Source organism: Vicugna pacos, chromosome 13 (genome assembly GCF_048564905.1).
Source record: "Vicugna pacos chromosome 13, VicPac4, whole genome shotgun sequence".
NCBI lineage: Eukaryota > Metazoa > Chordata > Mammalia > Artiodactyla > Camelidae > Vicugna > Vicugna pacos.
Genome location: NC_132999.1, coordinates 55,808,867 through 55,832,040, shown reverse-complemented (window position 1 = coordinate 55,832,040; position 23,174 = coordinate 55,808,867). Strand labels below are relative to the sequence as shown.

At 57.6% G+C, this 23,174-nt stretch overlaps 1 protein-coding gene across 6 annotated transcripts in view; it reads left to right on the top strand.

Annotated features, from left to right (window-relative positions):
• Window positions 1–23,174, top strand: part of ARHGEF10L (Rho guanine nucleotide exchange factor 10 like) — a 150,268-nt gene that overhangs the window by 70,568 nt on the left and 56,526 nt on the right. For all 6 annotated transcript variants that reach the window (XM_072975269.1, XM_072975268.1, XM_072975266.1 and 3 more), the window contains 8 exons: window positions 3,350–3,519; window positions 10,809–10,917; window positions 13,318–13,424; window positions 15,529–15,606; window positions 16,548–16,727; window positions 17,727–17,843; window positions 19,245–19,337; window positions 20,030–20,203. In XM_072975269.1, coding sequence (XP_072831370.1) covers window positions 3,350–3,519; window positions 10,809–10,917; window positions 13,318–13,424; window positions 15,529–15,606; window positions 16,548–16,727; window positions 17,727–17,843; window positions 19,245–19,337; window positions 20,030–20,203 — 1,028 coding nt within the window. The remainder of the gene's footprint in view (window positions 1–3,349; window positions 3,520–10,808; window positions 10,918–13,317; window positions 13,425–15,528; window positions 15,607–16,547; window positions 16,728–17,726; window positions 17,844–19,244; window positions 19,338–20,029; window positions 20,204–23,174) is intronic.

Below are 23,174 nucleotides of genomic sequence, written 5' to 3'. Positions count from 1 at the left end.
GTTAGAGCTTCGGGAGCAGGGGGATCCTGGGCTGTGGTCCCCAGGCAAGTCATTCACCTCTCCAAGCCTCCATTCCTCCTGAAAATGGGTTATTAGCCCGGGCTTTCCAGGGCTGTGGGGCTGACAGCTTGTGAAAGCTGAATGGTGAAGCGGAGAAAGCCTGGGAAAGCCTGGACCCTGCTGGGGGGAAAGGCCCACGGTGGGCTGGGAAGGCAGGGAGATTGTGGCCACAGTGGGGACACAGGGTGGAGGAGGGCCAGTCTTGCTGGACCTGCAGGCCCCATATACCCACTTCATTGGAGGGAGGGCTCCCCAGGGAGGGGGCTGTTTAATATACATTCACAGTAAGAGCCCTCTTTACTTGAACACGATCTTCATGTTCTTCTCTTCGTGTTTTGTCTCATGTAATCTGCTTCCAAACTTTGACTTAGGATATTACTTCCTTATTTTCACACAAGGAAACCGAAGAGGTGGGGCTGGGATTTGAACCTGGGTCACTCTGACTCCAAGTCCAGTGCTCTGTCCCCTACCCCCAAAAGGACTTGGGTGGTGTTTTATGACAAATGAAGCACATTTACTCCCCCTTTTCAGCCAACCCTGTGAGGCCGGTAGGGCAGGGCTTATAGCTCCAGTTGATGGTCACATCAGAGAGGTTAAGCCACCAGCCCCAGGTCACACAGCTAGAATTTGAAGAGACATCTGCTTGACTCTGCTTTTTCTATTACATTGTTCTGTCTGCCTTCAGGGGTTTCCCATCTAGTGGGGGAAACAGCCCCTGCATTTGAGGATCTCCTAGGCCGATGGAGTGGCTATAACCATCCCTGGGCAGCATATAGTCCAATGGGAGAGACACACAGACAACACAGTGAGGCCTTCGGACCCCCAGAGACACACTCCTGACGCCTGTCCCAGGAACGGGGACAGGTGGGCCAGTGATACACAAATCCCTTTAGCAAGTTCTGATGAGCTTGGAGCCTATTCCTGCTTGTAGCTCATGTGATTCCAGGAGAGATGGGAAAAGATGGCTGCAGGAAGGTCCTGGAGCCGGGAGATCTGAGTGGCCTCTGGCCATTATTTGACGCCTTTGGGCTGTTCTCCCACCTGAATCAAATCAAACTACCAATAACGTGGTCCCAGTCGTCACCGGGCACCGTCGTGTCCCCAGGGTGTGGGGATATGTCATGCCCTGTGGTTTACCCTAAGATGGGTAACAGCGGGTGGCCTGGGAGTTGGCTCTGAGCCTGTAGATTGAGGATCAGGACCCCTGCCCAGAGAACCCCATCCTCAGGCTCTGGGAGGATTGAGGCTGACCCTCAGCAGGTGCCCCACACGAGGAACACTGTTGTTAGCATTACACCTGCCAGGGCCCCGCACTGACCTGCGTGGCCCGTGGGCTCAGTGGATGCTCTGAGGCTATCAGTGAGGTGCAGGCCCTGTGGGCCAGTGGGCACTCACAGCCCTGGGTTAGAATCCTGGGGGCTCAGGGCTCTGTACTTTGGGCCTTGGCTTCATCATATGAAGTCAGAATATCCTGACCTCACAGGACTTTGGGGAGGGTGGCACCAGAGAACTTTGGCTTAATCTCTCTGGCTCTAGTCGATGCATCTGTAAAATGGGCAATAACAGCTTCCTCTGTGGGCTGTTGTGAGGATGCCGTGGGGTAATGGGTGTGGGGCAGTGAGCGGGTGGTGGCAAGTGCTCTGGAAAGGGGGCCAAGGTCTTGAGCACTAGTGAAGCCCAAGGCCCCAAGAGGCAGGGGGTCGGGACCAGACTGTTGTGAGGCCCCTGAAGGCTGAGGAGTTGGCGCAGGCTCAGGAGGCAGTGTGGTGAATGGATGGAGCCCCCTCCCCACTCACTGCCTGGCTGTAGGCAAGCCGTGTGTCTGCTCTGGGCCCCTTTCCTCATCTGTCTAATGGGAGGGGTGATAACCTGCACCCTGCTGACCCCACAGGGCTGCTGGGAGAATCTAGTGAGACGTGGCCTGTAGATGTAAGTGGGTGGGGGGCCAGTGGCCCTTGACAGAAGGGGAGGTAGGCAATCGAGATGCCGCGCGATTCTTCCTCGGGGGCAACCCCAAGAACGGGGCTCTGCCCCTTGGCTCCCGGGTCACTGGGCCTTCGCTGCAGTGATAGGACAATCAGTGCAGCCTTGTCAAAAGGTCACAGCCTGGTCACCAGCTGCTCTCATCCCTGGAGACATTAGTCACTATTATTTTTTGCTTAAAAATAACCCCGTGCTCCCTCCTGATCCCGGGCCCTGAGTCTCCAGCTAAGCCCCAGTGGGTCTGTTTTGCTCTTTGGCCGGCAATCTCTCCAGACCTCCAGCTTTCCAGTGGGGGGGCAGGTGGGGGCTTTGGGTCATCAGTGCAGTGACACCTGAGCCCACCCAGTGCCCCCACGAGTAATGATCCGCTGCCCTTTGCTGAGAGCCCAGCCATGTGTCAGGCTCTGTGCTGAGAGCTTTCTGTGTGTATATTTTATTTACTCCACCTTTCAGCGTATTACCATCCCCGTTGTGCAGAGGTTTCTGAGCAGATTTTTTTCTTAACTCTTCCCAGTACTACATTTCTTGTGTGTTGACAAAAAGCATTTTCACAGCCCAGGAAGTGAAGCCCAGGAGGTGAAGGTGAGGCAGTGGAGCTGGGGCTGGGCTGGGACCCCTGTGTTCTGGCCCCGGGAGAGTGGCTTTTCTACCTCAGTCTGGAGGCAGCGTCTCAAAGCCGACTTGACTGGGACCCCAAGAGTGCCGGCCCTGGTGGCATTTGTTCCTCCAGGCCAGTGGACTCTCTGTTTTCAGTCCAAGGCATTTCCTGTGGGGCCCGCGGAAAATCAGGGAACGCGCCTGGACACTGGGCCAGGCGCGCCCCCTACTGGACCATCCTGGACCCTCACAGGAACTCAGATTTGGGGTGAGGGAGCTAACTCACTGAGGGCTCCAGAACATCTCCATTTTACCCCCAAGGATTCTGAGGTCAGACCTGAGGGCTTGAGTCAGGATTTGGTTGTAGATCTTCTTTTTTCTACGAAAAAATGCCAAAGAGGCCCAGAGTGAGCACTCAGATCCTAGAAAGGGGATGCCAATAGTGGGAAGAAGTTACTGAGCTTCCTGTGTGCCTGGCCCATTTCTTGGGCTTTTCTGCATTTTCCATGTCCTCCTCACCCTCTGGGGTGGATGTCGTGTTGTCCTTGCCTCCTTCTTATGGGAGGAGGTGGAGCCAGAGGCTCAGGGCCAGGACCTCATTCACTACTTCACGCCCACCCCCCACCCCCACCTGCCTGGGTTCAGAAGCTGGGTCTGGCAGACTTGGCCTCAGGGCCTGCACTCACCTGCCCTGTCTCTTGGCCGGCAGGGGCGGAGAAGAACCTGCTCTATGAGGATGTGCACCGGGATGGGGCGCCCCGGGAGGCCGAGGACCTAGGCTGGAGCTCCAGCGAGTTTGAGAGCTACAGCGAGGACTCGGGGGACGAGGCCAAGCCGGAGGCGGAGCCCACCAAGCACCGAGTGTCCTTCCAGCCCAAGGTGAGGGGGCCGGGGACGTCTCTCATCCCAGCCATGGCACCTGCAAGTAGGGTGGTGAGGGCCAGGCCTGAGACGCATATCTAAACGTCAGTGACTCCCACGAATGTGTGGTGAGAGAGAGGGAAGTGGCCCAAGTAGTCCGGAGACAGGAAATGACCCACCCGTGTCGCTGATTGGCCGTGGAGAGCCCTCAACCTGGGATGGGAGTGGTTAGTGCCTGCCTGCGGCCGACCCGGCAGCTGATGACGATGCTCACGGGCTCAGATCTGGCTTTGGAATCCTCCTCAGCACAGTGCGTGGGCAGCCCGACCAACCATTAGAGTTGACACTAAGGGATCAAATCAACTTGATATCCTTGCCGTACAGGATGCTTCTTAGACCAGTCCTAGACCCACACAGCCCTCTGCCCTGGAGAGCTGAGCAAGCAGGCTAAGACAGAGCTGCCCGGTAGACTTCTTTCCAAAGCCTTTCCAAGTGCCATCCATGCAGTGGTTGCTTCTGGTGTTTCTGCCTGGAACAGGGCTCATTCTGCTGATTTTGTGGAGGGAGCCACGGAAGCCAAGAGGAGGATGGATTGTCTGGTTCCCCCTTTTCTGTGACAGCCTTCCTCGTCCCATTTGTTCTGGAGAAGCCCAGAAGGCAGAGTGTATCCATGCCGAGATTTGGGACCAGAGGTGACTGGGTCCCTCTCAGGTTCCTCTTAAAAGACACAGGCAGGCAAACGGGCTCAACCTGTCAGCAAGTCCTGCCTGAAGGTGAGGCAGGGAGCAGGCAGGGGCCCCAGGCCCAGGCTGGGATTACAAGGGCCTGTTGCCCCTTTCCGAGTCTGGGGATTCCCTCTGGGAGTGGGGTGCAGGCAAGAGCAGCACCCACAGCTTAGAGTCTTCAGACAGACTTTCCCCAGATAAAGGTGGGCTCCCCACGAACTCGGGAAGCCCAGGGGCTGAGCAGGCCTCCTTGGGGTGGGCCCCCATGGATGGGGCCACGGAAAACAACCTGGATGTCTAGCAAAAAAAAACTAAGCATCTGTGACACCTATGGTGTGTCCAGGCTGTATCTTAGGGTGTGGGCTGGGGTACCTGGGAACAGGAAGACCCAATTCTGGCTCAGGGAACCTTTACAGTCCAGGAAGATACCGAAGATGGAACAATTTGTCAAAACTGTGGGAAAAGATGCCTTTCTGTAAACCTGAGCCCGTATGCCGATGGCCGCCTGCCTGACCCAGGTGGGATTTGATGGGTCTAATCACAGAAGGCTTCTGAGAAAGGTGGGCTGGGAGTTGGGGTGCAGGACCCAGAGAAGATGGGAAAGGTGTCCCCAGTTGGAGGAAGGGCCCAGGTGAAAGTCTGGGAACAGACTCATTCCTGCTTCTGTCCTTGGAAGGGGAGATGCGGTCTAGTTTGAGGAGAGAGAGGACTCTGGTTATGAAGCCCCCACGCCCTCTGTACCCTGTAGCCTCTTGATAGGAGGGTAGGACTTGTGCATCTCAGCCGGACTCTGGAGAGTGCGAGCAGGTGGGACTCCAGGCCTGGGTCCCCCTTGTTCTCAGTCTCTGGCTGTCCCTCCTGATCCCCCATGACCACTTTCCCGGCCCCTGCCTTCTTGCTGGGGACCGGGAGGGAACTGTTGTTACCTCTCTGGGCAGGATGCAGGGGATGCTGAATTGGGCTCTCCAGTGGTGGTCCTTAGACTTGCATGGGCGTTAGGATCACGTGGGTAGTTGGTGGAAATCACAGATGCCAGGGCCTCACTCCCAGGTTCAGGGCTTGGGTGGGGCCTGGCAATCCGCTTTTTAACAGCGCTCTGTCCCCAGGACACTCTGAGAAATGCTAGGCTGGCCTTCACCTTGGCCCAGCCCCCGGGGTGGGGTCTCTGGGGGCTGCCTGTGGACTTAACATCCCTCACATCCTCAAGCTGGGGGCTTGGGACTCTCAGCAGATAAATGATGTGGCAGAGTCCTTGGAATTTCTAACCATGAGGGCTTTTTCTCCAGCCATGGGCCAAAGCCCACCTGCTCCCCGAGTAGCAGGCTCCCAGGGAGAAGGGGATGTAGAAGGGCCTTTCCTCTGGCACCCACCTCGGCCCAGAAAACCCCTCCCAGCCCTGCCTGTGGGGCCCTGCCCTCCTGAGCTGCTTAGGGTGCATCTGCTCCCACACCTGGTGCTGCAGCAGCTGCGTGTTGCCGGGGCCTCCACTGCTGGGCTGTGTTGTCTGCCGGGGCGCTGGGCAGCAGAGATCTGGGGAAGTGCTGTGTCCCGTGCTGAGCGTCTGACCGCGGGCCTGGCACCCTGTGCAGCTGCCGGAGAACCAGTGGGGCCCCTCCTGCAGGTGTCTGGCTAGGCCACCCCTCAGCGGGCAAATTTTTGCCAAAGAGAGGGACTGAGGGGTCTGTAGAGGGACAGATGTAAGCAGGAGCCTGGTCCTGGTTAACAAGGGCCTGCTGGCTGCTGCCCACAGTCAGTGGGAGGTTTTTTCCCAGCTGTGGGATGGGCTACATCGAGCGTTTCCATCCGATTGTGATCTCTTCGTAATTGTTCGCACTGATCTGGTCAATTCCATGGTTGACCTGTGATCCCAGTTCTTCTGACCCTGAGAGAGGCAGAGCCCAGGGCCTTTATGAGTTTGTCATGTCAGTCTTATTACAGATGAAACAGAATTCCAGCTTTTTTGAGAGTCTGAGCAACAGCTCCCTGACCTGCTGCTGCTTTGCATAACAACAGTGAACATTTGCCCAGTGTGCTACGGCTTACAGAGCAGTTTCATTTATTTTCCCCCAATACCCTGGGGTGCTTGGTATCATTTGCTCTAAGAGTCTCCTTTTGTTGATCAGAGAGCCTCAGTGACACAAGCTCAGAGAGGTTAAATGATGTGGTGAGGGCCACACAGCCCGTAAGTGGTAGAGCCGCAACTCAGCATCTCATATAATTTGAAAGAAAATACCTTGTCCATCCATCTGTCCATCCATCCGTCCGTCCATCCATCCATCCAACCAACTGTCCATTCACTCAACAAATACTGAGCACTCATCACTTAAAAGATAGTGTAGTGATAGCTTTTGTTGTTTGGAACACTCAGCGAAGCTCTGGGCCTTACCTGCTCTGACCATTGAATCTTCTCAGTGATACTGTGAAGCTGTAATTATGGCCCCTTTAGCAGTGAGGAAGCTGTAACTCAGGCAAAGAGACTTTTGCAGCTGGTAAGCAGGGAGCAGTGATTTGAACGCAGGCCCACCTGCCTCCAGAGCTCGCGCTTTGCCCTCTGCTCATCTGCTTTCCTGCAAGTAGTCTCCGTCCTGGTCTTCTGTGTATTTTACCAAATAGCACGATCACACATACAGTTGATGCGTTTGAATGTCTGTCTGTTCTGCCAACTGTCCCGTCCGACTGTCCATTTGTCTTCCCAGATAGTATGTCAGCCAATCAGCCACCTACCCGTCCCTCCAGATGCCCGCCCAGCCCTCCCTCCTTCCATCTGTTCCTTCCTCTCTTCATCCATCCTTCCTCCAGTGGTGTGCTCCAGCTGACTCGTCCTCGCTCACAAGGACCCAAAAACCAGCGGTGCACATCTCTTTCCAACTTCACACTCAGTGATTGGTAGTCTGAAACTGGCTGGTGTTGGGGGCGTATTCACACCATGGAAATACTCCATAGCAGGACCCTTTTCCCTGGAGAACCGCTTGTTCAATATGTACTGACATAGCCCTGCTTCAGTCCAGCCACTAATCCACCCGTGATTTTGTTCATTCATCTCACTGTCTGTTCATCCCTCTGCCCATTTGCCCAGCTATAGTCATCCAAGTAAATTTATCCATTTGCTCACCCATCCACTCCTCCATCCATGAACCTGTCCGTCTACCCCATCTGTCTGTCTGTAGTCCGTCCATCTGTCCGACCACCCGTCTCTCCACTCTCCCGTGTGTGCATTTGCCCACTTGTGCATTTATTCCCTTGCCCACTCATTCCACCCATCCATCCACCTGCCATCCATTCAGCTCACAAACTTGCCAAGAACCTCCTATGTCACGAACCCCATGCTGAGCCCTCGGGATGGGGAGATGATTGAGACACAGTTCTTGGCCTCCAAGCACTGTCCCCCTTCCCTGGGAGGGGGCCTGGGCTGTCCCCGCCCCCACCGCCTCCCCCACAGCTACAGCGACCCGGCCCCCAGCTGCCTGGCATGTTGAGGTTGGACGCTCCTGATTCCAGGCAGCAGCCCAGCCACCCCCAGGTCCCAAGGCTCCCCGGTCCCATCTGCCACCTCACCTGAGTCTCCTTTTTCCTCTGTTGCCCGTGTTTTGTCTCCTGCCTGCCCCGCCTGCTCCTCTCACCTGCTCTCCTTCTGCCTGGCTGCTTGGGGGCTCCAGCTTTCTCCAGACCTGACTAGGCTAAAGGAGAGATACGCCAGGACTAAGAGAGACATCTTGGCGTTAAGAGTTGGGGGGAGAGACATGCAGGAGCTGAAGCACAAGTACGATTGTAAGGTATTGTCTGTCTGTGCCTCCAAGTCTGGGGGCTCCGGGGGGCCTTTCCTGCTGCTTCTGGGGCCGCAGAGGGTGGGGCTGAGTCCCAGGGCTGCCCCGAGACCTGGAACCTGGCCATGTCTTGTATCTGCTGCACAGACCGATGCTGCAAGCCGGCTCGCTCCTGTCCGCATCCTCACCTCTCTTCCCTGCCCCCCTTAGTGACACCTTAACCATCCATGAGAATTCCTGGGTGGGCTTTCAAACTTCAGGGCCCTCAGAATCACCTGCTGCTTTGAAAAATGCAGATTCCCGAGCTCTACCCCCAGAGAGGCTGATTCTGCTGGTCTGGGCCAAGGCCCAGGAATCTGTAAATTTGCTAACTCTGGAGGGTGGGTTTGGGTTACCCTTGGAAAAAATGTGGGTGTTCGTAACATTGGACCTTCCTCCCACTCTGAGCTGTTCAGAGAGACTGGGGTAAGGTGCCAGTAGGAGAAACCGCCGTGCCTTTTCCTCAGTGGGACTCAGATTTGTGCATCGCAATGACAGACAGCACGAGCTTCTGTTAACCGGCACCAGCATGTGGGCTTTGGAGGCCTGCAGGCCTGGATTTGAATCCCAGTCCCACCACTTCCTCGCTGTGTGATCCTGGGCAGGCATCTTGACCTCTCTGAGCTTCGGTTTCCTTGCCTGTGAAATGGGGGCATGAACAGTACCAGCCCCAATCCCGGGGTGGCTGTGAGCTCAGCCCTGTAAGGTGCTCAGTGCTGCGCTCAGCACAGTCTAAGAGCTCAGTGGACAGTGGGCCTGCCTGTTTTCTCCCCAGGGCCCCCACAGGCAGCTGTCTGCGGCTGTCATTTAGCCTTAGGGAGGCCGGCAAGTGAAGTAACTGGCTGATGGTCACACCAGGGGTCAGCGGCAGAGCTGGGGCTCAAGCCGAGCCTGTGCACCCTCCGTCCTGTGGCCACGCCCATTTCATCAACACCGGAGGCCTCTCTGGAGGAGGCGGAGGCCCTTATACACACACAACCTCTGAGAGGCCTGTGACTGGGGGTCAGGGAAGCTGAGGCCCAGAGAGGAGCAGGGAACATGTGGAGGGCTTGCCCTGCCTCTGGCCTGGGAGTTGGCCCCCGCTCTGTGCCATGGAGATGGTGGAGATGGCAGGTTGACTCAGGGACCGCTTCCAGGGTGTTCATCTGTTGCTCTTTTCACCCAGGAAAATGCCAGGACAAGAACTTCTGATGGTTCCCCCAAAGGCCACTTTAGGGGTTCCTAGGACAGCACTCCCAACAGCCTTCTACCAGGACAGGAACTGGGCTTCAGGACAGAGGTGTCCAGTCTCGGGGCTGTGGCCCTCCCAGAGCATCTCTGGCAGTTTCTCTGGTCCCTGTCATTCGATTCACAGGTGGTTATGACATCCCACCCTCCCCGCTCGGAAAGTCCAAGTCCAAGAATCACGGCTCTAGAATTGTACCGTTTAGACGCAGGGAGGGGCCGGAGACTTCCCTTTCCCGCCCCCACTGGCTGTCGGCTGTTTCCAGAAAGTCAGCTTTGTTCCTGAAAAGCTACCACCCTGTCCCCCAGCGTCAGCGCCCGCTGGGTGTTCAGCCAACCTCCCTTGCCCAGACCTTGAGAAGTGCTGGAGCCCTTACACGGGGGACCCGGGGTGTTTGGAGGAAGGTGATAGGGAGCGCAGAGACCAGGGACCCCTAGAGGCACGCTCCCCACCTTCAGCAGAGAGCTTCCAGAGGAGAGGGTTTTCCTACAGCTGTGCTGTCCATTATGATAGCCATGTGGCTCTTCAAATTTAAATTAGTTAAAATTAAGTATAGCCAGAACTTTGGGTCCTCGGTCGCCCCAGCCGGCTTTTGAGTGCTTAGTGGTTACGCGTGGCTGGCGGCACGTACTGGACAGCGCAGATAGGGAGTGTTTCCATCCTCCTGGAAACTTCTAGCGCTGGCTGTGTGTCAGGGAGGCTGCCAGGGCCGGGCTGGGGACTGAAGGGACAAAGCAGAGAGTTAGGGGACAGCAGCTCTGTTTGCAGCCCCAGGGTGCCCGCTGCCCCTCCCTGGACCAGGCTCCACCTGTGCCCCGAGTTCTCCTTCGCCTGCTGTGCTGGGGCCCCAGGTCCTCCCCGCCCAGGGGAAGCTGCCCCCTGCTCTGTGGCAGCTTCTGCCTCCCCACGCCTTCCTGGGCAGTGGCTCAGTGAGAAATCTAGCTATTTGAGGGGCAAGGGTTCTGCAGATTGGATGGGGTGCTCACCTCCTCTTAACCCTTGACATTAAGCTTGGGCATTTGTCCAGCGCATTTTATTGTCCAGCATTCCAGCATGCTTTCCCAGCCCCTGTCTGTTCTGACCTCGCAGACCTGGCGGGGTTCAGTGAGGAAACCACGGCTCAGGGAGGTTGTCTTGCCCAGAGTCATGCTGCTGGGGAGTGGTGGTGGTGGGGCTGGGATTTGAACCCAGGCCTTGGACTCTAGGCCTCGAGCCCTTTCCCTGGTGTTGCAGCGTGTCTGTAATTTGACACCCACTCAGCAGTTTATCCCAAAGGGAAAAAATCAGGAACTCCCCTTGCTGGGAAAGAGGGTCCCCCAGGGAGATCCCCCCAGGGTTTGAAGCCCTTCTCATCCCTTCCCAGGAGGTCTCGGGGTGGTGCTGCCCTGCTGTCTTTCTTGGCCTCTGCTGCCACCTCCCTTGGAGGGAGTGGGCCCCGGGATCCCCATGTCTGCAGCTCTGGCCGGGAGGCCTACATGGGGCTGGTGGCCTTTGATGGCAGGTGTCCCAGGGCCTCCCTCCGCTTCTCTGATGAACTCCTCTGCCTTTGCTCAGATGACCCAGCTCATGAAGGCTGCCAAGAGCGGGACCAAGGACGGGCTGGAGAAGACGAGGATTGCTGTCATGCGCAAAGTGTCCTTTCTGCACAGGAAGGATGTCCTCGGTGAGTCGCTGAGGGCTGGGCTGGGGGCAGGGTCAGTGCTCGTGTCTCTTCTGGGACACGTGGGCCTCTCCGTTCCGTGGTCTTTGTCATGGCCGACTTAGTCTTCTGCCTTCCACACTGTCTGGCTCACCTGGCTTCATCTTTGAATGTGCTGGTTCATTCCTTCGTTTATCCATTCACCCATCTCCACCAGCCAACATTTATTGAATACCTACTAAGTGCTGTGCCCCATGCTGGGTGCAGGGACACCAAGATGAAGTAGGCAGCATTTCCTCCAGGAGCGCCTGGTATGGTGGGGGGAGCAGGCATGGAAAGAGGAAATGACAATGCAGATGGACAAGCCGCACAGTGGGGTGCCGTGGCAGGAGCCTGGAGGAAGTGAGTCTAGGGTGTGGGAATGAAAGGTCAGGGAGGTGCTGAGAGCAGAAGGAGGAGACCCAGGTTCCTCAGGCAGCAGGAACGTGGCAGGGAATGGATGCTCTGGGAGGAGGAGCCAGCATGTGCAATGGCCCGGAGGTGGGAAGGTATGAGATGTTCAAGAAATGATTTTCCTGATAGTCAACATTTATAGAGGATCTGTTGTGTGCCAGCTACTCTCCTAAGAGCTTTACAGTTTCTCATTTAATCCTTATAAACATCAAACAGGTGCAGAGGACTGTCTTGTTCCCATTTGGAGATGAGGGAACAGGCACAGAGTGGTTCAGTGACTTGCCTGGGAACACACAGGCAGGAGGGGCTGGAAGAGATTTCTTCCAGGTGGAGTGAGGGCAGGAGTGAGAGATGAGGGCCAAGTTAGCACAGGCATTCAAGCCATGGGGATCTTTGAGACCCTGCACCCTCTTGAAAAGCTATGTATTTTACCCTCTCTGTGCCTCAGTTTCCTCATCTATGCAGTGGGGCTAATCTAACATCTGTCCCATGGGGCCTTGGTGAAAATGACTGCGGTAGCGCATGGAAAGAGCCCTGCACAGCTCCTGACCCCTGTGTGGCACGCGTTAGTCTTGGTGGCCGCCACTGAGAGGAGGTGTTTGGTGCTGGGACGGCATCTCGCCGACCTAGTTCTACTCCTGGTCCCATGACCTCCTGGCTGTATAACCTCGCCTGGTTCTTCCCCTCTTGGAGTAGCAGGTTCCTCTGTGAAATGGGTTTAAACCCATCACAGTGTGTGCTTGATTCAGTGCTAAACCTTTAGGGGAACCCTGGCCCCCGATGGAGGGGGGAATGGGCCGAGGAGCCATTCCAAACTTGGAGTGGCCTGGAGAAAGGACAGCGTGGTCAGGCTGGCTGGGAACTGTTCCTGGTCACTCTCCCCACCCCCAGGCTGGCCAGGCGGCCAGCAGGCTCTCCGCAGGCCCTCCCCACCCTGCCTGCTAGTCCAGAGCCTTTCCTAAAGTGACCCTCCCACCAGAGGCGTTTATTAATAGCCGTGGCAGGGCTCGAATCACCAGCCAAGAATGTTACCCAGTGGCTCATGGGGGAAGAGGAAGCCGCGGGGCCGGCGGCTGGGGTGGGTGCGGAGTGATGCCCGGGGTACCATGTGGGCCAGGCAGGAGGGCCTCCACCCCCCCCACCCCCACGCTGTCATCCGCTGCCCCTCCTCCTCCTCCTCTTCTGTCTCCTGCTCAGGTAAGGACCCGTCTGCGTGTCCCTACTCCCTCGGCCCCCTGGAGTCGCTGCCACTTCTTCTTTCTTGCCAGCTTCCCCACAGCACCCGCTTCCTGCTGCCCATGGCTGTGGTGGCTGCCCCCGGGTTTCAGAGCCGTGAGCAGCAGAGTCCCGTCTCCTTGTGCCCATGCCTCGCTCGTGGGGCTGGATCCCTGCCCGGCCGGGTCGCTGCACTCTGCGGGGCCTCCCCTCTTTCTCTCCGCCTGAGCCTCTCTGTCTGTCTCGATCTGTCCTCAGATCTGCCTCTGTCATGTCCACGTTCTCCTATTGGGCACCAGCTGAACTTTTTCCCTGTTGGGACTCTTTGCATTTTTTTTTTTTGAAAGATGAAAACACAGCCTGTTCTTCTCAGGGCTTACTTTCTTCCCCCTTTTCGGCATCCAGAAGAAAACTATTTTTAGTGCCTAGTGATGGGGACATGGGCGGCCTGGCCTTTGCCAGGCCAGAAATGGGCGGATCTGAGCAGAGACAGAGACCTCCAGCAGAGAGGATTCTGAGAGCCGAGCCCTTGCCACACACTGCTTAGAGCTGCGTCCTCCCCTCCCTTTCGTTTCTGGGTGGACCCTTCCAGCACAGCGGGGCAGTGAAGGCTGCGAGTGGACTCTAACCCTCTGTGGCCCCAGGAGCTGCTCATCCCAGGACCTTGGTCTAGGGGGGTTCCCAGCTCCTGGGGTCTCAGCAGCGTGTGTCATCCCTGTCTTGCGTGTGTCACCGGCCCATCATCTGACTTTCCAGGTGATTCGGAGGAGGAAGACATGGGGCTCCTGGAGGTCAGCGTTACAGACATCAAGCCCCCAGCCCCGGAGCTGGGCCCCATGCCAGACGGCCTGAGCCCTCAGCAGGTCTGTGGGAGGAGCAGGGTGTCTCCAAGGGGAGGGATGTTGGGGCTCCCAGCCTACCTACCGCCTGGGGCCCTGCAGGTCTGGGTCTTGCAGGGGAGGTGAGGATGATCCGGGGTTCTTGGCAGAGCCCCAGCTGGGCGGGGGGCCTTCTGAGTTCTGTTTTCAACCAACGGCACAGACTTTGCAGATTGGGCCCCGCAGGTTCCATGCTGTTGTCCTGGGGGGTGGGGGTGGCCCCCTGCATTTGGAGCTCTTGCTTCCCAGCCTCTTGGCAGCCAGAGCAACTCCTATGTAACTGTTTCAAACAAAACGATTTGAAGAAAGGGACGGCAATATAAAAGGTTTGTGAAGCTTTGAACTAATCCAACTCAGGGAGTCTCTGGAGGTGCCCGGCCCCACCCTCCATCCACCTGTCATCAGTTCAGGCCTCAGAGTTGTCGTGGGCTTCCCAGGAGCCGGGGCTTCCTTCTCCTGGAGTGTCACAACGAGATCTAGGCAGCTGCGCTCTGGGACCTTGGCACAGTCATGGTTAAGTCCCTCCCCACTGGGGTTTTCCCAGCCATGAGACAGGGTGAGAGACCCCCGCCCCTCTCTGGTCAGGAGGACTCTGAGCAAGACGTCTCCCGGGCAGGGATTGGCCGGCTTGGAGTTGGCAGGAAATCCTGATGTTGGACCCCTTTTGAAAGTCGGAGATACGGCTGCACCGCTCGTCCTGGGAGTCCATCCGCCTCCTTCCTTCCTTCTTTCGCCTGCCTGGCCCCTGGCGGCACTGAGATGGTGACCCCCCCGCCCCCTCCCCTGCAGTGAGTCACCGTCAGAGCTGTTGGAGCTTGGAGCCCAGCGGTGCCCCAGGCTGCCAGTTCGTCATCCAGGGTTCCCCTTCCTGGCCTCGGCAGGGTCTGTCTCCTCGGGAGCCTTTTGGCATTTCTTGGATCAGCAATGTTCGTTACTCTAGGCCAGGGGCTCTCAACCGAGGCAGTTTTGCCCCCCAAGGGACATTTGGCAATGTCTGGTGATGCTTTGGTTGTCCCAGCTTAGGGTGCTGCTGGAATTTAGTGGGTAGGGGCCAGGGATGCTGATAAATGTCCTGTAGTGCACAGCACGGCCCCAAATGTCAACCTGCTGAGCTTGAGAGCTCTGCTCTGGGAACACCCGGGAGCCTGGGGATCATTGACAATGCATCCGACTGTGGGGCAGCTTGAAGGACGGTGGCCTGGCTCGTCACACAGCTGTGGGGCAGTGGTCATGCAGCACGGTGGGAAGAGATGCCAAGGCTGTAGCAGAGGCAGGAGGGAGGCGGCAGAGGGGAGCAAGGGAGATGGTGGTTGTGGAGCCTGGATCGAGGCTCTCAGGATGGGTTGGGGAAACAGTGGGGGTCAGTCACCCTCCAGCTCTGGGCCAAGGTGGACAGGCTCCCCCCTTGGCCACCTCTCACACGTGATGCCTTTCATGAGCTCTTTCCCAGCTTTGCTGCACAAGAGAATCACTTGGGAAGCTTAAAAACCCCCACTACCCAGGTGGAACCCCGCAGCATTCACTCAGAATGTCTCGGGTGGGAGCCGCGTGATTCCAGTGTGCAACAAAGGGCCCCCCCAGCCATGCTGCTGGATCCGGGTGAAGGCTTCTTGATAGGGTGCTAGTTGGGCTGCACCTGAAGGAGAGGTGGGGATGGCGGGACGGGAAGGGGAAGGGGCCCACTTGGTGGGGTGGGAGGGCTCCCTAAGGGCTATTCTATCAAAGAAAGAATTTCCTACTTGAGTTGTCCAAGGATGGAGGAGGCTAACTGTTCCTGTGGAGAAGAGTGGTGACTCCCCATTCCTGGGTGTATGTGGGACCTGAGTCCCAGCATCCGCTGCCCCCGTCCTGCAGTCTAGGGAGCACGGGTGTTTGTCTGGGGTGGGCAGGGGTTCTGGAAGGAAATGGTGGCCCGCCAGCCTCCAGTGGTCTCAGGAGCAGCTCTGGGAGGGGCACTCCCCTCTGTCCCACGGCCATCAGCTCCGCTGGCATCGTGGCTGCTCTTCCTGTACCCGGGGCTCCTCACGCAGCAGCTGCTCGCTCTTGCTGCCGTTGGCACAGGCGCTGACTGTGCTTTCTGTCTGAGCAGGTGGTCCGGAGACACATCCTGGGCTCCATTGTGCAGAGTGAAGGCAGCTACGTGGAGTCTCTGAAGCGGGTACTCCAGGTACGACTCTGAGGGCTCTGGGGAGAGGGCAGAGGAGACCCCAGAGGGGCATTTTTACAAGGAGTGTTTGGCACTGTGGGCAGTTTTAAGGGGAAGGGACCAAAGGCCCAGGCTTTTATGGGGACAGCAGGTCATGGGGGACACCATGAATTCCTGATGCCTGGTGTTCATGGGAAGCCTGCATTTTCTGAAATGATGTCAAGATTCAATGAAATGGGCTCCATCCTATAGACTTGAGGGCACGTAGTCCCTCTTGTGCCCTCCTCGCCACTCTAGGAGCCACTGGGGTAGGGGCTGTGGCTCCCCGTTATCTTGGAGCTCCCTGAGGTGGGGATTAGGCTGCACCCTCTCTCTCGCCATCAGGTTGCCCAGGGTTTGCTAAGGAGATGCTTGTGTGACTAAGGTGTGCCACCCTGGTCTGTAGTTTGCGTTCCTCAGTCTTCTGGGACGTTGTGGCTTTCAGAGTGAGGACAACAGAAGGGAATTGGGGTGGGAGGAAGCGTCCCCTCCCGAGTTTGGATCCACAGTAGGGGAGCCCAGGCCTCAGGCAGGTGGAGATGAAAATATCTCATGTTTCTGACAAAGCTCGTGGGAGTGTGTGGCTCTGGGTCTGGGGGACCGGGGACCTTGCTGTGGCATCACTGTCACTGCTCCATTAGATGGACTGGCTCAGTCGTGGGCAGAGCCAATCCGGGCTGGGCTAGCCCTTGGGTCTCCCCCAAAACCCAGCTTAACACATAAGTCACAGAGGTAGGTTGTGGATGGGCCAAAGGGCTGGGAGTGCTATGTTCATGGAGGACAGGTGAGGAGTGAGGGGTGAGTGCTCCCCCTGACAGGAACGTCTGCTGAGTTCTTCTTGGCCTCGTGCAGGTTGCCATGAGGGCAGTGGGTGGGGGCCGGTGGCCTAGCCTGGGGGTGCTCACTCCTGCCCGCCCTGGCAGGATTACCGCAACCCTCTGATGGAGATGGAGCCAAAGGCGCTGAGCGCCCGCAAGTGCCAGGCCGTGTTCTTCCGCGTGAAGGAGATCCTGCACTGCCACTCCATGTTCCAGATCGCCCTGTCCTCCCGCGTGGCCGAGTGGGACTCCACCGAGAAGATCGGGGACCTCTTCGTGGCTTCAGTAGGTGTCCCCAAATTCTCTTTCCTCAGCCCACTAAGGTGAAAACCGTGGCCCAGCCTCCTGCCTCCACCTGGTCGCCTTTCCAGGCTAGTCGGGTCAGATGGTGGCAGGGCCTGAGTCAGCGTGACCTAGGCTGGGGGTGGGCGTGACACCTTCCAGTGTGTCCATGGAGATGTCTGCCAGCGTGGTGCCGGTTGAGCCCACTTGCTGCCCCGGCTCCTCCCACGTGACAGCTCCTCCAGGAAACTGGCCACTGTGGGCAGCCACTGGCCAAGTGCTTGCAGTGACTGCTGAGTTGCTCACACAGAGCACGGCCTTGGCCCCAGAGGATGCTGCAGGGTGTGGGGCCCAGCCCACTGGGTCATGCTCTTGGAGATCTGGCCTGGTCCCAGCCCAGCTCTGCAAATTGGGGCAGCTCCCGGGCTCTCTCGGGGCTCAGGTCCCCATCTATGGAAGGAGGGGGTGTGCTGGACTCATGGGTTTTCAAACTGCAGTCTGTGGGCCCCAGAGAGATTCTTGGGGTAAGAAATGGTCAAGTCAGGGGAACCTGCTTTCATCTCTTGTAGGAAACTGGGCTCTGCTCAAAGGCAGAAAGTATTGTTTTGAAAACCCTAGCGCTCAATAGATTCAACACCTTGGTTGGTGTGTCCACAGGGCTCGGGGTCAGGAGCGCTGTCCTTGAGGGTGGAGGGCCAGCGGGTGGTGAGGACGTGCCTGTAGCAAAGGGGTGTCATGGCCCCCTTCACCTGTGGTCAGGGCTGCTGTGCTGGGGGACGAGGAGTGGCCCTGCCTCTTCCTCCCTGTGACCTTGGTGTCTCTTCATCTCTCTGAGCCCTGTCCCCTCCCCTCACTGGGTGACCGGTTTCCTGACCCCAAAGCTAGCTGAGACCCTCCGGGTGGAGGAGGATGGTCGTGGCCGGCAGTGAGGGTGGGGGTGCTGGCTGCCCTTCCCCTCGCAGGCAGGTGACCCTCCCGGGGCCGGGCCCACCCCTGTTTCAGTTCTCCAAGTCCATGGTGCTAGACGTGTACAGTGACTATGTGAACAACTTCACCAACGCCATGTCCATCATCAAGAAGGCCTGTCTCACCAAGCCCGCCTTCCTCGAGTTCCTCAAGGTGAGCCCGAGGCGGGTCCGGGGCCCCACTCCGTGGAGCCCTGGCCATGGTAGGGGAGGAAGGTTTCCCCCGAGGCAGGGGATGCTGTAGTGTCGTTTCTTAGGCTGGACACTTCTGTTCTTTCCTTGGGGCATCCCAGTCCCACGGGAAGAAAATGCACCCCTCACCCCCTGCAAGGGGAGGGTGATAAAGAGAAAGTGTTTGTAAGCCGCTTGGGGTCCTGGAGCTCTGACAGGTGGGCGGGGAGGCCTGTGACATCTTGCGAGGGTGAGATGATGGGTGGGTCCGTGGTGGTCTGGTGGGCTGGGCTGGAGTGGGTCTCAGGTGTGGCTCAGGTGGTGGCCCGGCTGATTCCTTTTCCTCATTTGTAAAAGGGTGAGGAGAATTCCTTAAAGGGGTGCCTTGGAGGTCACCTGAGAGAAGAGTGGTTAAAGGACCAAAGGCCTCGTGTAGCTCTGGGGCCAGGTATCCCTCCTCCCTCCCATTTCCTTGGTGCTTAGCCGGGTGGGTCAGACTAAGACCCCGCTGCAGGGAGCGTGCCACCGAGCGGAGGTTTCAGGGGGCTAGGAGCTGGGGCCTCAGCCGGGGAACCCACAGCTCCCATCCCAGAAGGTCGGGGTGGGGTTTCTCAACAGGGTGCCATCTGACAGGGGTCCAGGGGGATGGCAGGTGGCAACAGGTGGAGACAGAGGAGAGGATATTCCAGGTGCAAGGGTGGTGGGGCAAAGCTCAGAGGCAGGAGGATGGGTGTGGGAAGTCTGGTTGGATGCTGGGAGCACTGGGTGCCTGTGGGGAGTCCCAGGAGAGAGGCCCAGAGCAGCCAAGTTCAGTCTGGGCAGATCTGGGCCTCCAGGCTCAGGGGCTAGGTTGTCGTGTTGCAGGCAGCGTGAGCCACTGAAGTTTTGGGGGGAGCCAGATGGAAGTAGCAGCCGGTGGAGAAGTGGCAGCAGCCTGTGCTGTAGGGACTGAGGGCGGGGTCCAGGTGACAGGTGTGTGGGTGGAGTGGTGGAAACAGAAGCAAGAGACAGGACAGTGAGACCCCCTGTGCCCACCCCGCATCCTGGCCCTGGCCCATCTGCTTTAGTTTAAGTGAAAGGAGTGGTTGTCTTGGCTACTTTGAGAGGGCTGATCTCTCGAGTAAATTGCTGAATGTTCTAGTCATGTTTTTAGTCCAGAGACCTTAACATGATGCTCTGGACCAAGGGCTGTGCAGGGGACCCCTGATGTGGCAGGGACCCTTGGCCGTGGAACCAGGGACCTCCCTGGGCTCTTCTCTCGGGCCTGAGGCTGAGCAAGGTCCTGGGCGCGGGCAGAGGAGTCCAGGACGGACCGCATCTGTGCCCCAGGCTCTGGGCCCTCACTGCAGAGGGTCAGTGAGTGACTCCACCTGGTCCCCAACAGCGGCGGCAGGTGTGCAGCCCCGACCGCGTCACACTGTACGGACTGATGGTGAAGCCCATCCAGAGGTTCCCGCAGTTCATCCTCCTGCTGCAGGTACCCCCCTGGGATTCTGGCGGCCACCCACCCTCGGGGTCTGGCGGGGGCTGATGTGAACCTCGTGGGGAGGGGGCAAGAGGCTGGGCTTCTCATCCGTCACCCATGAGCCACAGGTCGGCTGTGCACTGTGGGCAGGTCCCTTTCCCCCGACCCCCTCTTTCGCTCCCGGACCCGCCCGTGGGAACGCTGAGTGACCGGAGGCGGCATCAGCCCAGGCTCCCAGCGCCTGTGGGGCATCTGGCAGGAAGGAGGTGCCCGGTGAGCGTGCTGACCTGGGCAGTAAGGACTGCTGAGGGGGTGTCAGCCCCACACAGGGCCTGAGAGCTTGGGACAGCTACCCTGATTGCTGGGGGCCCTCAGTCAGGGGGTGAGCCCGCACTGGGGAGGGTAGCAGCCAGGCTGAGGGCCCCAGCAGCGTTCCTTCTGTCAGAGCCGCCCACTGCAGGAGTGGATCTCATCCCAGTGGACTGCTGATCAGGGATGGGTCCACACAGTTGTTTGATTTCTTCACTCACTAGCTGTTTCTTGAGGCCTTGTCTACATCAGGAACCTTCTGTCCTGGCTGCAAGCTGGGCCCCTTTTCAGGCCTGGTCTCCGTAGAGGGTGTGGAGGCCGAGGCTGTGGCCCCAGTCGGGGAAGGGTCTGCTGGGCTGGGGGTCTCAGCCTTGGCTCCCTCTGGGCCCTGGCAGGACATGCTGAAGAACACCCCCAGGGGCCACCCGGACAGGCTCTCGCTGCAGCTGGCCCTCACGGAGCTGGAGACGCTTGCCGAGAAGCTCAATGAGCAGAAGCGGCTGGCCGACCAGGTGGCCGAGATCCAGCAGCTGACCAAGAGCGTCAGCGACCGCAGCAGCCTCAGCAAGGTGCGTGCCTCCCACCTGTGCGCCGTACCAGCCCTGTGGCCTGTCGGCCGCCTGCCCCTCGGCACCCACCAGGTGGCAGTGTTCTCTGCAGGAGGTGATTCCTCGCTTCTTCCTGAGCCCGCACCCTCACCTTGAGGATTAGTCTTGACTAGACCCCTACATTTGTTAGTAGTCATGTGATTTTAGAATAAAAGCTGATTTTGTTCATCAGTGTAATCGCCAGTAAAGACGCCGGAAATGATAGCCTGGTATTGGGCTTAAATGAGCAGGCTGTGGAGTCAGAGTCTAAGTATGAATCCGGATTGCTGTGTGGCCTCAGGGGAATCACCCAACCTCTCTGAACCTCACCTGCTTCTTCTGAAATGAGAAGAGTTAGATTGGCCTGACCTTCAGGGCTTTTGGGAGGCAAAGGAGAGAGTCAACAAAGTGGCAGCGCCCTTAATACGAGGTGGCTGTTGTTATTATTGGTGTTATTTTAATTTTTTTTTTTTTGGGCAGGGGAGGTAATTAGATTCATTTATTTATTTTTAAAGGAGGTACTGGGGATTGAACCCAGGACCTTGTGTGTGCTAAGCATGTGCTCCACCACTTGAACTATATCCTCCCCAATTAGTATTATTTTTAAAGAAGAAAAACAGAAACTCCATGCCATGTTTTGGGATTGCAACCTAGGAATATTCTCGCAACAAAGGATCTTGAAAAAGGCTCAAATGAATCTGTAGAGAACCCCATTTTTGAAACACAAAGCTGGTGTAAAAAACATTAGTCACCTCCTAGGGTCACTTGTTGGTAAATTTAGTCCTCTGTTTCCCTAACGGCTTGTGACCTGAGTGGCCCGCAGCTCAGATCCAGGGGGTCCGGCACCCCAGGGCCCATCTTCCTTCATTCACCAGAGGTTAGAGGTTGGCCTAGATGGTTCAGGGTGAAGCAGCTCTGCCCCAGGGCACGTGGCGGGAACAAGGGCTGTTCTTAAGGAAGGGACATCGTGTGGGGTCACAGGGAGGTGTTTAGATCTTCTGGGCAAAAACAGGGAGCCTCCTGGCTCTGTAGGCTCCAAAAGCAGAACTGTGACTACGGCCGGTGAGATTTCAGCTACATGGGGTGGAACTTTGTAACGTTCAGGAAAGGCCACCGGGAGGACCCTTGCCCTTTCCACGTGGACCGCACTGTACAGTGCATGATGCTGTCAACGTGCATTGTCATCTTTGATCCCTGGGAAGCAGGGCTGGGACAAGATAATCCAGGGTCCCTGGCATTTCTAAGCTTCAGAGTCCTGCATCTTAAGTCTCTCCCACCTCAGGCCAAATTCAGGCTGTATTTAGGCCCACACTGAATTTTTTAGAAAATGGAATTAGTTGCCAACTCTTAATGACGGAGAGATGTCCCATAAAATTTAGACTTGTGCATCTTCTTGAAGGGTTGGGAGAGCTGGTCCCCTGGGCCACCTGAGTAGTGGCTGCCCACGCCCCTCAGTCCCCACCCACGTCTTCCCGCTAAAGTTACCTGCTGGTGCTGCAGGCATCTGGGTTTACTCTGCCGGTTCCACGAGAATAGAGCTGGAAGTGAAGATGGGGCAGGGGACAGAGCCGCCTCCCAGGGATGTCCCCATCCAGGATTGCTCAGGGTGGGCCTGAGGGGTGGGGCCATCCCCTCTCCTCGCCTCCCTGCAGGACTCCCTCAGCCAGCAGCACACAAGACCTCTGTTCTGGGATGTTTTGCCATAAAAAGACTTCAGCCCAGCCATGACCTCGGTGCTGGGGTTTGATGGTCTTCGCACTTGAGAATGTCTTTTTCTGTCCTCGCGTTTGTAACCAGGTGGGTTTCTCTCGCTCGGGCTCACACACCTGTGTGGCCGCGGTGGGAAGCGGTAACTGGGCAGGAGGAAGCCTTCCTCCTTAGCACTTACTCTGGGAAGGGCTGTCTGTTCCCTTCCGCTCTGTCCCCGCAGGGGACCCAGGTTGTGAGGAGCAGCGGTCACTGGCTGGAGGTTAGGAAGGCCTGTGTGGTGTTGGGTGAGGAATTGACAGCCCCGAGCCTCAGTTTTCCCACCTGTCAAGTGGGTGTATTGGATACGTGTGCAATGTTGTCGTGAAGTGGATGGCGGTAGCCACACACCGCTACTTCCCCGGCCAGGGCCCCCCTTTGGGCAGTCTCGGCCAGTTCTGAGACCAGTCCAGTGACTTTCCTCTTGCTGCCTGTCACCCGGAGAGAAGTGGAAATGAAACTGGGTGTGCCCAGAGCGGAACCATGTCGGCAATTTCAAAATGTGCCTGCTCAGGACCTGGCTCCAGGGGGCTATTTGTGCAATAGCTGAGCTTTCTTTTGTCTTTCTTTACTTTTTCTTTTTTTTTTTTGAAATCTGCTTAAGTGACGGGAGGAAGGTTGCTGGAAGCCAGGGGACTTTCCTCTCCCAAGTTGTGGGTCCTGGCACTCTTGGCCGTCTTCCGTGAGGCCTGCTGTCTTCAGGGTCCCATACGTGTTGTCACCTGCTGGCGGTCAGCTTGGTGGTGGAGGGTGTGGGATGGGGGAGCCCAGCCTTAGCAGTTATGGGGGGAATCCTGGGGGACCTTGAGTGTTTTATTGTGTTGGGAGCAGCGGGGCCTTCCCTGACTCCTCTCGTGCCCGGCCAGGAGCCAGAGGGATGCAGCCGGCTGCCCGGTGCTGGGGACAGTCCGTGTGGCCTGGCTCTGTCCTGCCCTGCCACTTAACTGGCATTGGGTCTCAGTGAGTCACTTGACCTCTGGAATCTCCGTCCCTGTGTCCAGGAATGGGCATGGCCCGGGGGCCCTTGAGCGGATTAAATGAGAAGTGGGCTATTCAGTACTGAGCACAGTGCCTGGCACACGTGGACACATGGTGCCACTCAGGCTTTCGTGCTGCCTGGAGAGACACGGTTCTTTGCAGACCAGCAGGGTGTTCTCTCCTGGAGAGGTTTTAGGACCATCCGCCCTTTTCCTTGTGAGGATGGGGA